General features: G+C 43.2%; 1 protein-coding gene across 1 annotated transcript in view; it reads right to left on the bottom strand.

The window, feature by feature from the left end:
• Positions 1 to 18,466, bottom strand: part of LOC126292146 (uncharacterized) — a 71,792-nt gene that overhangs the window by 20,008 nt on the left and 33,318 nt on the right. The window contains exons 3-4 of the mRNA XM_049985986.1: positions 16,539 to 16,711; positions 5,575 to 5,702 (exon numbers count right to left, since the gene is read on the bottom strand). Coding sequence (XP_049841943.1) covers positions 5,575 to 5,702; positions 16,539 to 16,711 — 301 coding nt within the window. The remainder of the gene's footprint in view (positions 1 to 5,574; positions 5,703 to 16,538; positions 16,712 to 18,466) is intronic.

The raw sequence follows: 18,466 nt of genomic DNA, 5'->3' as shown, positions 1-18,466 counted from the left end.
CCATTGGTTACACGTCTCGGTCACCTTTGGTTCGTATTGACGGCACTTTGAACAGTGGACGTTACATTTCAGATATGTTACGACCCGGTGCTCTACCCTTCATTCGATCCATGCGAAACCCTACATTTCAGCAGGATAATGCACGACCGCAAGTTGCAGATCCTGTACGAGCCTTTCTGGATACAGAAAATGTTCGACTGTTGCCCTGGCCACCACGTCCTCCTGATGCCTCACCAATTGAAAACGTCTGGTCAACGGTGGCGGAGCAACTGTCTCGTCACAATACGCCAGTCACTACTCTTGATGAACTGTGGTATCGTGTTGAAACTGCATGGGCAGCTGTACTTGTACACTCCATTCAAGCTCTGTTTGACTCAATGCCCAGGCGTATCAAGGCCGTTATTACGGCCAGAGATTGTTGTTCTCGGTACTGATTTCTCAGGATCTATGCACTCAAACTGTGTGAAAATGTAATCACATGTCGTTGCTAGTATCATATATTTGTCCAATGAATACCCGTTTATCATCTGCATTTCTTCTTGGTTTGCCATTTTAATGGCCAGTAGTGTAAAAATTAAAATATTACCACTCCATATTGTCATAGAGATATCGATACAACTGGGAAAGATATGTCGCCGATATATATCGAAACATTTTGGGAGGTATATCGATACTTGGGCTTATCAGTATTCTGCCAACAACCCTACTCGCAACCATAAAACTGAAGGGAAAACAAGAGTGCTCCAACAAGTCGCAAGCCTGAGGTATTCGTTATTGTCCTGTTCTGCGAAATCACTGTGATTTCCTTCATAGTCACTTGCTCTAGCGTGATCCGTCTTCTTATCTCATCTTCACACCTTGCCCTGTCACAGATGTTTGCCCCAAGGTAGATGAAAGACCTCCAGTTCCTTTAATCGGCCTGTGAGCTAGACCTATACTCCTCGACCACTTGTTATGAATTTCGACTTGCTGAGATTGAGGTCCAACCGACATAATAGACTAATGTCCTTTACTGTTGTTAACAGCTCAGCAACTTAATTTTCGCTGCTGTGTACAGGTACGGCGTCCACAGAAAATCGGAGCTTGTTAATAATTCTTCCATCAATTCAGATGGCTTTATTCCAGCCGACACCAGCATTCCTAATAAAATTTTCTGTATAAATATTGTACAGTTGGGGGCATAGAAGTCAACCGTCTCTGACTCTTTTTGATACACTGAAGAAATCAGATGTACCAGCACTTGTCTTCGAAGCTGTGAGGTGATTATTGTGTGAAACTCTGATCAGTACTGTCAAGTGCGGTGAGACACCAAACTCTGAAGTACCTGTCACAACTTTTCTCAGACAACGCTGTCAAAGGCTTTCTTACAGTCACGGAAGCAGACAAGACAAGAACACAAAGCTCTCGCAATTTCTCGATTCCTAGTCGTACGTTGAGAAACTGTTCACGAGTTCCTTTTCCTTGAATATAACTTGTTGGTTCTGCGGATAAGCGTGGATGAATACATGGATTCAAACACTGGGACGAGATGTAGTCGTCGTGAATTTAATTCCTCTTTTTATTTTTTTCTGGTGCTGTGTACTCGCACGTTTATTAACACGTTATTTAAAATTTTTTCCGTGAACAGAATAGTGTGAAGTTGCTATTTTGTGTTACGATGTAACTCGATGTATTCGGAATGTTTGAAAGTGTAATTTTAAGCGACATATGTTGAGATGTAGAAACATACCGATAGATCGACAGAGAAAAAACATCAACAAAGAGTCTGGACCGAGAACGAGGGAGTGTTTGTCGTGCCACGGGAGTGAGGGTGTACTGCGTGCCGTCGTCGGTATTACGTGCACCGCGGAAGAGCAACCAATTAGCATATGGTTCGCGTTGCTTCTTGCATGGGAAACTCCCCATCGCATCCCCCTCAGATTTAGTGGCCAGGGGGCCCAGTGTACAGACTGTCAAAAATTGAACACAAATGAAGCACGAAAACAGGAAGAAAGTGTACTGAACTGTGAAATAGAAAGCAAAATAGAAACACTGAACGGTCCAAGCCCGAGACGTTGTGAGGTAACGGGCGAGTTGAGGCGCCCTGGAGAGCCAAAGATGGCGGACTTTGTGAAACCTTAATGGCAGACATTTCACGAATTTAATAGTAGCCATATGAATTAAGATACCTCAAAAAGAAACAAGTAAATTACCATTATTTGCGCAAGCATATCTTTAGCTTACTGATTAGTATCTGACGGTAAAGTATACAAGTAACACCCAGCAACGAATTTCCAAAACATAAACGCTTCATCCGATTTCGTCTATCGACGTGTCTTGAGAAGACTATTACTGTAAACCTAAGTTAGCATGAATTACAGGTAAGTAGCTTAAATAGAACATGAGTTATTGGAGGTCAAAGTGGCTGATTACTATCGATCGCGTCAGACCACAAGTACTCCACAGTTACACGAAAAAACGGTTGCAGCGTGCTTATAAATATATTTATTCATCTATGTCTTTGTTAATATCCGATATATACTATTCATAAAGAAACTGGTGCGTTATTTACTGTGTTTTAGAAAGCACAGGGACATTAAGATCCTTGTCTAGCTTTCTCTTCTTTTCTTTTGATATGTGTGTGTGAGTGTGGTCTTCAGTCCTGAGACTGGTTTGATGTAGCTCTCCATGGTACTCCATCCTGTGCAAACTTCTTCATCACCCAGTACCTACTACAAACTACATCCTTCTGAATCTGTTTAGTGTATTCATCTCTCTTTTTTCCCTCCTCGCTGCCCTCCAATACTAAATTGGAGATCTCTCGATGCCTCAGAGTATGCCCTACCAGCCGATCCCTTTTTCTAGTCAAGTTGTGCCACAAATTTCTCTTCTCTCCAGTTCTATTCAATACCTCCTCATTAGTTATGTGATCTACCCATCTCATCTTCAACATTCTTCTGTAACATCACATTTCGAAGATTCTATTCCCTTCATGTCCGAACTATATATCGACCACGTTTCACTTCCATACATGTCTACACTCCATACAAATACTTTCAGAAACGACTTCCTGACACTTAAGCAGTTGAGTCCCATAGTGCTCAGAGCCATTTGAACCTTCCATGAAAACCCTGACATAATAAGCAAATCTAGTAAGTCACATAGCTCCTAATAAATTGTGACATTAAATTAACCAAAGTAATGCGAGTAACGAGTGAGCAAATGGAATACCACAGACTAACACAAGAATGCCTAAATGCATGTCGTACCTTCCCACCATGAGACCGACACAGTTCCGAGGGAAGAAACGAGAACAGAAGCCGAGAGCAGAACCGTGTTAAGCTAGAAGGCCCTACGATAAGGGACGGACTGGACACCCACGTCGCCCGCCTACCGCTAAGACCACACCACCCGCACGTTTTAGCATGAGACTTTTTCGCGTCTCTGTACGTCATGGACCACCCCCAAGCCAATGTTAAAATCTAGAGCCCTCCAGAAAAACAGTATAGATCTTACGATAAACAAAAAGGGCCACTACCACCCGCAAGTTTTAGCGCTAGACTTTTTCGCGTGTTTGTTACATTAGGACCACCCCCAGTCCAAGTTAAAAGATAGAGCCCTCCAGAAGAACAGTATAGATCTTACGGTAACGCTAAAAGGACCACACCAGCTGCAGGCTTTAGCGTGAGACTTTTTCGCGTCTCTGTTACGTTGCAAACTTTAAAAACATTGCCCCACCATGAAAAGTATAACGTCTCTCATTGGATAGACAGAATTTTTGTAGGCGGAGCTTATGGTTAACAATGAGACCCTGATTGGTCAGATGAAAACAGAGCCAGATAGTTTTTTTTAAACCAACTGCGGAAAATTGTAGTAAGGAGAAGTTAGAGAGAGTTAGTTCCGAGATGGCGAGGTTAGCAGAGCTGTGCTGCCCGCCGCTGCCCTGACGCTGCCTAAACACCGACAAGGTAATGAACGCACGCGATGCCGCATTTTTGAGCGCATAAGGCTTCACTCAGAACTGCAGAAGTCTCATCTGTTACACCCCCTTTTTGTGTAATGCTAGTGTCGATCGTAAATTAAAGCTCATGGTGTTCACATTTGCCACTTGAAGTAAAAATCTGAAACGCGATGATTTCTCGGTTATATAATTATTGAGAAGCCACATCAGCCACTGTAATTTACGACAAGTTAGATAAGTAATTAAAGATAATTGAGGGTCACTGTAGACCATTTTGATAGTTTTCTCTTTTGTGAAACTTAATTTTTAAACCTAGATTATAGATGTGATATGGCATAGGTCATCCTTCGATCCATTGTAGAACTTGGAAACCCACTCAGGGAATAATCGTTCACATTTTTGTTGAACGCAGTTGGTTTTTACCATCCTGTATTAAAACACTTCCTTTTATCAATAGTGCAATTTATAAACAATGTTTTGTGAGTAGAATAAAATTTCCAATGGTAAACTTAACTGCTTTTTCGACGTTATTTTACCAGCTAACTAAAAATAGGAAAGCCTTGAACCCCTTCCACTAAATTTAGTTAGTATTAAGATTATTTTACAGGGAGTGCAGTGGAGCTGACGCTGAGATCATTTGGTTATATCATCGCTAGTCTCATTGAAATCTTCTGGATTCTACATGTCATGTGTGGTCTGGCGTCTCCTTACCAGCAACAGGTCCCAGGTTCAAACTAGTTAATTCCCTAAAAAACACGTTCACAGCGTCGTTGCGCGAAAGTGGTAGGGAGACACGATGTAGAACAATCAGACACCACCATGAATGCTTAGATACTCCGTATTTTTCTTTTGTTTCCTTTACTGTTTGCTCAATAAACGGATTGAATAACATCGGGGATAGGCTACAACCCTGTCTCACACCCTTCCCAACCACTGCTTCCCTTTCATGCCCCTCGACTCTTATAACTGCCATCTGGTTTCTGTACAAATTGTAAATAGCCTTTCGCTCCCTGTATTTTACCCCTGCCACCTTCAGAATTTGAAAGAGAGTATTCCAGTCAACATTGCCAAAAGCTTTCTCTAAGTCTACAAATGCTAGAAACGTAGGTTTGCCTTTCCTTAATCTACTTTCTAAGATAAATCGTAGGGTGAGTATTGCCTCACGTGTTCCAACATTTCTACGGAATCCAAACCGATCTTCCCCGAGGTCGGCTTCTACCAGTTTTTCTGTTCGTCTGTAAAAAATTCGTGTTAGTACTTTGGAGCCGTGGCTTATTAAACTGATAGTTCGGTAATTTTCACATCTGTCAACACCTGCTTTCTTTGGGATTGGAATTATTATATTCTTCTTGATGTCTGCACTAGTAATTTAATTTCTGACTCAGCAGACGGCTTATCCGTTTTCAGCTTGCATTCTCTCTCTCTCTAACAACGCTATAAGTATCGTAGACGTACGGGAGAGTCACAACTGTTACAGATGGTTAACGTTACAATTGGACAGGCAAAGATAACGACACTGTGAATCAGACATATGGGAAGCAGAGTCTCAGAACTGACCACTTACGCGCGGCTGTGTGTGTCATTTTCTCACCCATCTTACGTGTAACAAACTGAGGAAGGGAAACGTCACTTACCATGATCTCGAATGCGAACGGAACTAAAGCTGCTGATATATGCCTCACACCATGTGAGAGCAACTGCGCGACATCCCGTGAGTAGCTGGAGACGTGTTCCAGGTAGACGGGTACCTCGGCCTCCAGTTCTGGAGAAGACAGACTACATTCTAATGAACTACACAACTGACCAGAAACACAGCTTTCACCTCCTGGCTTCACCTGTTTATATGCTACATGTAGGCAAAACTGCAGTCGTACTTGTCAGCAAAGCAAAATCCAGGAAATATACACCAAATTTATTAAAAAAAACTTAGAATACACCAAATTTATAAAAAAAAACTTAGAATACTATACCTCCATATTTAGCAATTATATACAACCACTCGCTCACAGAAAGATCCGTACCTAAAGACTGAAAAATTGCTCAAGTCACACCAATGCCCAAAAAGGGATTTAGGAGTAATCCCCTGAATTACAGGCCTATATCACTAATGTCGATTTGCAGTATAGTTTTGGAACGTACACTGTATTCGGACATTATGAAGTACCTCGAAGAAAACGATTTATTGACACATAGAACGGATTCAAATAATATCGTTCATGTGAAACACAACTAGCACTTTATACCCATGAAGTAATGAGTGCTATCGACAGGGGATATCAGACTGATTCCATATTTTTAGATTTCCAGAAGGCTTTCCATACCGTTCCTCACAAGCGTCTTCTAACCACACTGTGTGCCTACGGAGTATCGCCTTAATTGTGCGACTGGATTCGTGATTTCCCGTCAGAAAGGTCTCAGTTCGTAGTTCTAGAAGGAAAGTCATCGAGAAAAACAGAAGTAATATCCGGCGTTCCTCGAGCAAGTGTTATAGGCGCTCTATTGTTCCTGATCTAGATTAACGATATAGGAGACAATCTGAGTAACCGTCTTAGATTGTTTGCAGGTGATGCTGTCATTTACCGTCTTTTAAAGTCATCAGAAAACCAAAACGACTTGCAAAATGATTTAGATAAGATATCTATATGGTGCGAAAAGTGGCAATTGTACCTGAAGTTATTCACATGAGTACTAAAAGAAATCCGCTAAATTTCGATTACGCGATAAGTCACACAAATCTGAGGGCTGTAAATTCGATAAAATACTTAGGGGTTACAATTACAAATACAATAAATTGGAACGATCACATAGATAATGTCGTGCAAAGAAAAAACCAAAGACTGCGATTCATTGGTAGGACAGTTAGAAGGTGCGACAAGTCTACCAAAGAGACTGTTTACATTACGCTTGTCCGCTCTATTCTGGAGTATTGCTGTGCGGTCAGCATCAGGTGGGACTGACGGATGATATCGAAAAAGTACAAAGAAGTGCAGTATTATCGCGAAATAGGGTAGATAGTGCAACAGACATAATTGGAGTGGCAATAATTAAAACAAAGGTGTTTTTCGTTGCGACGGGATCTTCTCGCGAAATTTCAATCACCAGTTTTCTCCTCCGGTAGCGAAAACATTCTGTTGCCACCCACCTACATAGAGAGAAATGATTAACATGATAAAATAAGAGGGCTCTCACAGAAAAACTAAAGTGCTCGTTTTTCCCGCGCACCGTTGGAGAGTGGAACGGTAGAGAGACAGTTTGAAGGTGGTTCACTCGACCCTCTTCCAGGCACTTTATTGTGAGTAGCAGAGTAATCACGCAGATGTAGATATAGACGTCCACATTGTAACGTTCCTTAAAAAATGGTATAATAGACTTGACGATTAAGTTGAATGAATGTTTGATCTGTGGAGTGACTACTGAACTCGAATCGTCGTGTGGCGTGTTGTAAGTGAGAGTAGTGTTCTTAGTCTGCGTAATTGTTGGCAAAACTTAACACGAATCGATTGGGTAATGCAACTCCCAATACCATTAAAGAAACATTCACTGCAAAATACATTCACCCCCTTAACCACTGAATGCTAAGGCCCTGTTCAAAACTAATAAGTTTGGTCTCAGTATACGTAACAATTAAATTAAATGGTCTTAGATCTAAAGCACCAACGGTGGAACGCGTATATTCTGGTCTCTCATATAAAATATAAATATACTAACTACAGGCTCAGCAGTGTGCAATGCTGGCCATAATACTTGAAATGCACATGAAATTCATTTGGCTGATAAACTAGAACATTTAATACATTCCAAATTCTTTGAAAAATATATGACCTGGACTGGGAGGTGGTGCTGATTATGATGGATTACTAATACTCAGTGTTTCCAGCAAAATTATATTGCAAATTTTGTCTTTTCAAAAACATCTGACAATTGAAGTTACATTACTCACAACTGATTCACAAATAATGAGATTTGAACAGCAACTATTATCTAACTTAATTAATCCAACGTAAATGAAAATCATCAAATTACACATAGCTCTGTTAACAAATCTTAAAAGTATTACAAAAATGAAATACCTAAGTTTCTGTCGAAACCGTTTACGTACATTGTGGGGTTACTCAACAATAACAAATTGTCAGCCAACTCACCTATACTAACGCTCTGGCAAAAACAGAAATCGTAATTATTGAGAATCTTTACCTTGGTTGCATCAAGACTTCTGCTTCCATGTTCAAAAATGTCGACATACCTACATTAATCTAACTGTTGGTGCCTTCACACAGCGCACCACAGAAGCTTCCCACGCCATCGTCTTAACGTCCCACACATCTACCTACAACTGTGCACCCAGCTAACACTACATTCTCAGATCAGAAATAGTATCTCTGGCTCTACGGTCGCGCAGTCAGCAATCCACATTATGGAGCCTATCGGAGACATTCATCGCTTATAGTATACTAGTTTCATTTTCATTTATTAATATTCTTATCTTATTCTGGTGCCACATACAAGTGAGCCTCAGTATACTCCTTTCAAAATTCTGTTTAACATTAAAGACGAGATTCAGTCTTTAGAAAAAAAAGTGAGATGTATACCACTTCCTGTTACTTTTTTTGTGACAATGTATATGAAGACCAGTCAGAAAAGGATATAACTGCTAGACTGACTTAACACGTAAACATGTGGAGACTGAAAAAGAGAGGTTCCAGCTTTGGTGAACATGCTCTGAATGAATATTGTGATCTCCTCTATACAGCGAGTAAAGGTATAAAAATAACGTTACTTGAAATCTGTCTGTCAAAAAACACCAGTCACAGAATCCTTAAGTATGAAATACAGTTCCTCTACTCGAACTTGCTAACGTAGCAGTGACCAGTTAATACTGTCCTCGCCATAAGATATAACTGGATATAAGATATAACGGGGGATAGTCGGAAGGCCGCAATGTCCAGAATCGGTATGCCAATCATAAAAAATCGCCGTGAGCAATGAGGCTGTCATTCCACCGCCGCCACTTAAGCTGGCGTAACGTTTGTGACTATTACAGCGCCATCTATCACAAAGCGGAAAAAGTGGTCCAACTAAAACATTCCTATTTCTATACGTACTACACAAATATGTAATAAAAATGGGGGTCCGTATTTCAAAAAAAACGCAGTTGATATCCGTTTGACCTATGCCACCGCCATCTAGCGGGCCAACCATAGCGCCATCTGGTTTCTCCCTTCAAACTAGACAAGTTTCGTTCTTTGTAGTTTTTTCGTTTGACACTTATTTCGTGAGATATTTGGCCCGGTCACGATCAATGGACCACCCTGTATACAGGGTGTTACAAAAAGGTACGGCCAAACTTCCAGGAAACATTCCTCACACACAAATAAAGAAAAGATGTTACGTGGACATGCGTCGGGAAACACTTAATTTCCATGTTAGAGCTCGTTTTAGTTTCGTCAGTATGTAATGTACTTTCTCGATTCACCGTCAGTTGGCCCAATTGATGGAAGGTAATGTTGACTTCGGTGCTTGTGTTAACATGCGACTCATTCCTCTACAGTACTAGCATCAAGCACATCAGTGCGTAGCATCAAGAGGTTAGTGTTCATCACGAACGTGGTTTTGCAGTCAGTGCAATGTTTACAAATGCGCAGTTGGCAGATGCCCATTTGATGTATGGATTAGCACGGGGCAATAACCGTGCCGCGGTACGTTTGTATCGAGACAGATTTCCAGAACGAAGGTGTCCCAACAGGAAGACGTTCGAAGTAATTGATCGGCGTCTTAGGGCGCACGAAGCATTCCAGCCTATGACTCGCGACTGGGGAAGACCTAGAACGACGAGGACACCTGCAATGGACGAGGCAATTCTTCTTGCAGTTGACGATAACCTTAATGTCGTCGTCAGAGTAGTTACTGCTGTACAAGGTAACGTTGACCACGTCACTGTATGGAGAGTGCTACGGGAGAACCAGTTGTTTTCGTACCATGTACAGCGTGTGCAGGCACTATCAGCAGCTGATTGGCCTCCACAGGTACATTTCTGCGAATGGTTCATCCGACAATGTGTCAATCCTCATTTCAGTGCAAATGTTCTCTTTACGGATGAGGCTTCATTCCAACGTGATCAAATTGTAACTTTTCACAATCAACATGTGTAGGCTGACGAGAATCCGCACGCAATTGTGCAATCACGTCATAAACACTGATTTTCTGTGAACGTTTGGGCAGGCATTGTTGGTGATGTGTTGATTGTGCCCCATGTTCTTCCACCTACGCTTAATGGAGCACGTTATCGTGATTTCATACGGGATACTCTACCTGTGCTGCTAGAACATGTGCCTTTGCAAGTACGACACAACATGTGGTTCATGCACGATGGAGCTCCTGCACATTTCAGTCGAAGTGTTTGCACGCTTCTCAACAACAGATTCGGTGACCGGTGGATTGGTAGAAGCGGACCAATTCCATAGCCTCCACGCTCTCCTGACCTCAACCCTCTTGACTTTCATTTATGGGGGCATTTGAAAGCTCTTGTCTACGCAACCCCGGTACCAAATGTAGAGACTCTTCGTGTTCGTATTGTGAACGGCTGTGATACAATACGCCATTGTCCAGGGCTGCATCAGGGTTTCTATGCGACGGAGGGTGGATGCATGTAGCCTCGCTAACAGAGGGCATTTTGAACATTTCCTGTAACAAAGTGTCTGAAGTGACGCTGGTACGTTCTGTTGCTGTATGTTTCCATTCCATGATTAATGTGATTTGAAGATAATTAATAAAATGAGCTCTAAAATGGAAAGTAAGCCTTTCCAGACCCATGTCCACATAACATATTTTCTTTCTTTATGTGTGAGGAATGTTTCCTGAAAGTTTGGCCGTACCTTTTTGTAACACCCTGTACACGGAATGACTGCTAGTTAGACACACACTTGGTGCATGCAGTATCAGTGAGCCTGCTGTCTGTGTTTAGAATGGGGAAGGCGCCCGACCTACCTGAGTTTGGCTGAGGGCACATGGTGATGGGCCGGAGTCTCTGCAGGAGCATTTCGGAAATTGCACGACTTGTCGGCTTTTCGAGGATTGCTGTGGTGAGTGTCTTTAATACATGCCGAAACCAAGGTGGAACCATGTCCAGACGTCATCGGGTTGGGCTGCCGCCCCTCATTACAGATGTCGGCTGTCGTAGGCTGGGCGGACCGGTAAAACAGAACAGTCGGCGAACTGTGATGGAACTACCATCAGACTTTCGTGCTGGGCAGAGTACAGTGCAGCGACCACTTCTATCGATGGCCGTCCACAGCCAGCGACCCATGCATGTGCCGATGTTGACAACACAACGTAGACGACTACGACTGAAATCGGCACGTGACCATCGGCACTGTTCGTTAGCACAGTGGCAGAGCTTTGCATGGGCTAATGAACCCCGATACCTCCTTCAAATGGTTCAAATGGCTCTGAGCACTATGCGACTTAACTTCTGAGGTCATCAGTCACATAGAACTAATTAAACCTCACTAACCTAAGGACATCACACACATCCATGCCCGAGGCAGCATTCGAACCTGCGGCCATAGCTGTCGCCCGGTTTCAGACTATAGCGCCTAGAACCGCGCGGCCACTCCAGCTGGCATACTTCCTTCATCATGCCGACAGGAGGGTGCGAATCCGGCGTCTTCCAGGCGAACAGCTCCCTGACACCTCTACTGCTGGGCAGAGACAAGTTTGTGGCCATTCCATTATGCTGTCGGGAACATTGACATGGGCATCCATGATACCAGTGGTGCTCGTGCAAGGCACCGTGGTGGCCAAGAAGTATCGTAGGCTGGTTCAATACTGTACCTTCTGCCATCGGGTTCCCCTAAATGGCAGGCAGCTCCGCATAACAGCCACGCTATGAGGGACACAAACCAACAGCCAAATAGGCGAAGCCATCAGGAAACACGCCGAAGATTCCAGTCGATTAATAGGAACCTTTCCTTGCAGAGGTCGCCGCGACACATCCGGCCATGGATTTCTACACCGGGTTTCTATTGGCTCCAGCTCACTATATAGGTCCGGCCGGTCGAAGGCAGACTAGGCTTCGTCCGCTGCTAATGGCAACCGCTATAGCAGACTCTCCAAGAAGATATCACCGAAGCAGCTGTACTGCACTGGCGATCGAAGTACCAGCCGACCGAGAGAAACCACATCTCCGGCTAGATCGACGGATGCCTACATCTATTGTACAGCCAGATATTGCATTGTAGAAGAAGTTACGTTCAATAAACTGTTGGAGAATACAACAAATACCATGTACACCCCTTCATTACGCCAGTGGCAGTTTTCAACAAGATAATGCGCCATGTCACAAGACGAGGAGTGTGATGGAGTGGTTCGAGGAACACAGTGGCGAGTTATAATTGATGTGCTGTCTACCCAGCTCGCCAGATCCCAACCCAATAGAACACATCTTGGGTATGACAATGTGGCATCACAGTTCATCGCCTCCCTCCCCTTTTTCCCTAAAATTACGGGAGTTAGGTGAATTGTGCGTGCAGATGTGTGTCAACTCCCTCCAGCGATCTAACAAGGCATAATCGCTTCCATGTCAGGACGCGTTGCGGCTCTTATCCGTGCCAATGTGGACACACTGGCTATTAAGTACATGGTCCTAATGTTCTTACTGATCAGTGTACATGCATACAGTTACACATAGAAGTTTTTTATAATATGTATGGATACCATTGCATGTATTGTATTATATGTTATCCAGGGACCTAGAAGCGACGGAGAGGCTCCGTCCCCGCCGCAGCCACAGTGGCCCACAGCCCCACGACAACTACCGCAGTCCACTTCAGCCCTCCGCCAACCCACACCGAACCCAGGTTTATTGTACGGCTCGGCCCCCGGTGACCCTCAGGGAACGTCTCACACCATCCGAGTGTAACCCCTATGTTTGCGTGGCAGCGTAATGGTGGTGTACGCGTACGTGGAGAACTTGTTTGTGCAGCAATCGCCGACATAGTGTAGCTGACGCAGTATAAGGCAACCAGCCTGCATTCTCCGAGGCAGATGGAAAACCGCCTAAAAACCATCCACACACGGGCTGGTTCACCGGACCTCGACACAAATCCGCCGGGCGGATTGGTGCCGGGGACCAGGCGCTCCTTCCCGCCCGGAAAGCCGTGTGTTAGCCCTCATGGCCAACCGGACAGGCCATGCATACCATGTTGTTGTTGTTGTAGTCTTCAGTCCTGAGACGGTTTGATGAAGTTCTCCATGCTAATCTATCCTGTGCAAGCTCCTTCATCTCCCAGAGCCTACTGCAACCTACAACCTTCTGAATCTGCTTAGTGTATTCATCTCTTGGTCTCCCTCTACGATTTTTACCATCCACGCTGCCCTCCAATGCTAAATTTGTGATCCCTTGATGCCGCAGGACATGTCCTACCAACCGATCCCTTCTTCTAGTCAAGTTGTGCCACAAACTTCTCTTCTCCCCAATCCTATTCAATACCCCTTATTAGTTATGTGATCTACCCACCTAATCTTCAACATTCTTCTGTAACACCACATTTCGAAAGCTTATATTCTCTTCTTGTCCAAACTATTTATTGTCCATGTTCCACTTCCATACATGGCTACACTCCATACAAATAGTTTCAGAAAGGACTTCCTGACACTTAAATCTATACTCGATGTTAACATATTTATCTTCTTCAGAAACGCTTTCCTTGCCATTGCCAGTCTACATTTTATATCCTCTCTACTTCGACCATCATCAGTTATTTTGCTCCCCAAATAGCAAAACTCTTTTATTACTTTAAGTGTCTCATTTGCTAATCTAATTCCCTCAGCATCACCCGACTTAATTCGACTACATTCCATGATCCTTGTTTTGCTTTTGTTGATGTTCATCTTATATCCTGCTTTCAAGACGCTGTCCATTCCGTTCAACTGTTCTTCCAAGTCCTTTGCTGTCTCTGACAGTATTACAATGTCGTCGGCGAACCTCAAAGTTTTTATTTCTTCTCCATGGATTTTAATACCTACTCCGAATTTTTCTTTTGTTTCCTGCATTGCTTGCTCAATATACAGATTGAATAGCATAGGGGAGAGGCTACAACCCTGTCTCACTCCCTTCCAAACCCCTGCTTCCCTTTCATGCTCCTTGACTCTTATAACTGCCATCTGGTTTCTATACAAATTGTAAATAGCCTTTCGGTCCCTGTATTTTACCCCTGTCACGTTCAGAATTAGAAAGAGTATTCCAGTCAGCATTGTCAAAAGCTTTCTCCAAGTCTACAAATGCTAGAAATGTAGGTTTGCCTTTCCTTAATCTTTCTTCTAAGATACGTCGTAAGGTCGGTATTACCTCACGTGTTCCAACATTTCTACGGAATCCAAACTGATCTTCCCCGAGGTCGGCTTCTACCAGTTTTTCCATTCGACTGTAAATAATTCGCGTTAGTATTTTGCAGCTGTGACTTATTAAACTGATAGTTCGGTAATTTTCACATCTGTCGTCACCTGCTTTCTTTGAGATTGGAAATATTATATTCTTGATGTCTGAGTTATTTCGCCTGTCTCATACATCTTGTTCACCAGATGGTAGAGTTTTGTCAGGGCTGGCTCTCCCAAGGCTGTCAGTAGTTCTAATGGAATGTTGTCTACTTCCAGGGCCTTGTTTCGCCTTAGGTCTTTCAGGGCTCTGTCAAACTCTTCACGAAGTATCATATCTCCCATTTCATCCTCACCTACATTTTCATTTCCATAATATTGTCCTCAAGTACATCGCCCTCTATATATTCCTTCCACCCTTCTACTTTCTCTTCTTTGCTTAGAACAGGGTTTCCATCTGAGCTCTTGATATTCATAAAAATGCTTCTCTTTTCAACAAAGTAATTTTTAATCTTCCTTTATGCAGTATCTGTCTTACCCCTAGTGAGATAAGCCTCTACATCCTTACATTTGCCGTCTAGCCATGCCTGCTTAGCCATTTTGCACTTCCTGTCGATCTCATTTTTGAGACGTTTGTATTCCTTTTTGCCTGCTTCATTTACTGCATTTTTATATTTTCTCCTTTCATCAATTAAATTCAATATTTCTTCTGTTACCCAAGGATTTCTACTAGCCCTCGTCTTTTTACCTACTTGATCCTCTGCTGCCTTCACTACTTCATCCCTCAGAGCTACCCATTCGTCTTCTACTGTATTTATTTCCCCCATTCCTGTCAATTGTTCCCTTATGCTCTCCCTGAAACTGTACAACCTCTGGTTTAGTCAGTTTATCCAGGTCCCATATCCTCAAATCCCCACCTTTTTGCAACTTCTTCACTTTCGATCTACAGTTCATAACCAATAGACTGTGGTCAGAGTCCACATCTGCCCCTGGAAATTTCTTACAATTTAAAACCTGGTTCCTAAATCTCTGTCTTACCATTATATAATCTATCTGATACCTTTTGGTATCTCCAGGATTCTTCCATGTATACAACCTTCTTTTATGATTCTTGAACCAAGTTTTAGCTATGATTAAGTCATGCTCCGTGCAAAATCCTAACAGACAGCTTCCTCTTTCATTTCTTGGCCCCAATCCATATTCACCTACTATTTTTCCTTCACTCCCTTTTCCTACTGTCGAATTCCAGTTACCCATGGCTATTAAATTTTCGTCTCCCTTCACTACCTGAATAATTTCTTTTATCTGATCATATATTTCTTCAATTTCTTCGTCATCTGCATTGCTAGTTGGCATATAAACTTTTACTACTGTAGTAGGCATGGGCTTCGTGTCTATCTTGGCCACTATATTACGTTCACCATGCTGTTTGTAGTAGCTTACCCGTACTCCTATTTTTTTATTCATTATTAAATCTACTCCTGCATTACCCCTATTTGATTTTGTATTTATAACCCTGTATTCACCTGACCAGAAGTCTTGTTCCTCCTGCCACCGAACTTCACTAATTCCTACTATATCTAACTTTAACCTATCCATTTCCGTTTTTAAATTTTCTAACCTACCTGCCCGATTAAGGGATCTGACATTCCACGCTCCGATCCGTAGAATGCCAGTTTTCTTTCTCCTGATAACGACGTCCTCTTGAGTAGTCCCCGCCCGGAGCTCCGAATGGGGGACTATTTTACCTCCGGAATATTTTACCCCAGGAGGACGCCATCATCATTTAACCATACAGTAAAGCTGCATGCCCTCGGGAACCATACAAGATGAAATTTTCGCATATTGCTAATTTCTCATTCGTCATCTTAGAGTGAAGGCGCCGCGACTCGATTGATACCTCGAAAATTTTCACCACTGATTTTCACCGAGGAGACCTGCATTCCCAAAGAACATAGTTACAAATAAGGACTCACCTCTTTTGCTGACGGATTTTTCTCGAGTTATCAACCGAGTGGTGGCTTCGTCTTGTCGCAACGTTTCAATGAGTTTCGTACGCATCATCTTCTGCCGAAGTATGTCAACTCCCTCCCATCTTCGCCTGAAGATGATGGATACGAAACTCACTGAAACGTTGCGGCAAGACGACACCACCTCTCGGCTGATAACCCGAGAATAATTCATCAGTAGAATACGCCGAGAAAGACTGCAATCGCATTTCTCTCACCTGTTTTGTTCAAGTGCCGCTCGAGAAAATTCCATTTACGGCTCCCGGCACATTTTTTGCCCAGGCTTATGGCTTTTGTGATGTGCCGAAGGGAGAGCAGTAATTTGGAGAGGACACGACCCCTCTGACTGTCCGAGGTCAGTGTTCCCACGTTCCATTCCGTGATGTTAGACCTTTAAAAATAAAATGCAGTCAGCTGGTGCAACAAATGACATTCTGGAATTTGACTGTAAGAGGGCTTGCTTAAAAGTGATGTCTCCGAATTGTTAATGTGAATCTCTCAAGGCTTTGAGAAAAGAACATTCTCCATCTTTACGCTTCGCGTCCACATATTTGCAGCCCTCTATAGCTAGAGGACTCAAAACTCTAGAGTGTAAAATGGCGGTGTGTAACGTAACTTTATCAGTGCGTGAAAAACAGAGTCTTTCGAATTCTAAGACATCGTCCAGACACAGGGCACCCTCTCCTGACAGACCACACATGAATGCTGAAGCGATCCAGCGCCTCGCGTTCGCTCTCGTCGATCATCCTCCACACAGTTCGGACTTTGCGCCATCCTACGAGGCGTGCTTTTTAAGTAAGTAGCGTTTGAAATTAAAAAAGACGGGCTAAGATATGTCAATAATTTTATTTCTACATGAAAGCCTGTACCTTAATGTACTTTTCTGCATAATTTCCGTCAATATTGAGGCACTTGTCATAACGTTGTACCAGTTTTTGAATACCCTCCTCATAGAAGTCTGCCACCCGACTTGTTAACCACTGCATCACCATTGTTTTGACTACGTCATCGTCTTGAAGACGCTGACCGCCCAGGTGTTTCTTCAAGTGCAGGAGCAGATGGTAGTCACTGGGCTGTATGGAGGATGATCTAGAGTTTCCCATCGAAAACATGTGATGAGATCTTTGGTCTGATTCGCCACATGCGGACGGGCATTGTCTTGCAACGAAACGATGCCCTCGTTCAACTTCCATGGACTGTGCCTTTGATTCTGGTGTGACGTAGGCCACCCGTGTTTTATCGTCCATAACAATTTGGCTTAAGAAATGATCACGGTCGTTGTGGTACCGCTCAAGGAAAGTCAATGCACTGTTTAAACGTTCGGTTTTGCATACATCAGTCAACATTTTCGGCACCCAACGTGTGCACAATTTTCAGTAATTCAAGTGCTCGGTGACAGTGCAATACAAAACACTAGAAAAGCCATTCCGCAAGGAGAATATCGTAAAGCGTCTGTTTTCTCTCACCTTATTGTGCACTTCCTGCACCAAACTTTCATTAACGACCGAAGGATGCCCACTCCGTTGTTCATCATGGACATTTGTGCTGCCATCTTTAAATGCTCTCACCCACTGTCTTACCATTCCATCACTCATAAATTTTTCTCCGTAAACTGCACAGACCTCACGATGAATATCGATCGCTTTTAGGCCTTTAGCACTAAGAAATCTTATAAGAGCTCGTACTTCAGAGTCGGCGGGACTCACGATTATCGGAGGCACCTTAAACACTCAGTACACAACGTAAACAAGACTGTAATGGCGTCGGTGCGTAGATTAGGATACAGGCTTTCATGTAAAAATAAAATTATTTACATATATAACCACGTCTTTTTTTTAAAATTTCAAAACGGTACTTACTCAAAAAACACGCCTCGTAAATTCATCTCTTTCAAAACGTTGAAGGACACTTTCTCGGACTTCACTTTGGTGGCGAATAAGGCGCGACGGTAACACCAAACTGGTCTCTCGTGGAGACAAATGTGGTCGTTCCCAAGTCTCCGTCTTGTGGCCTACCGGGACCATCCGACAGCCGTGTCATCCTCAGCGCAGAATGCGGATAAGAGGGGCGTGGGGTCAGCACACCGCTCTCCCGGTCGTTATGATGGTATTATTGTCCGAAGCTGCTACTATTCGGTCGAATAGCT

This window comes from Schistocerca gregaria, chromosome 9 (genome assembly GCF_023897955.1).
Source record: "Schistocerca gregaria isolate iqSchGreg1 chromosome 9, iqSchGreg1.2, whole genome shotgun sequence".
In the NCBI taxonomy this organism is placed as follows: domain Eukaryota; kingdom Metazoa; phylum Arthropoda; class Insecta; order Orthoptera; family Acrididae; genus Schistocerca; species Schistocerca gregaria.
The sequence above is the reverse complement of the archived record's forward strand: the minus strand, read 5'-3'. Positions and strand labels throughout refer to the sequence as shown.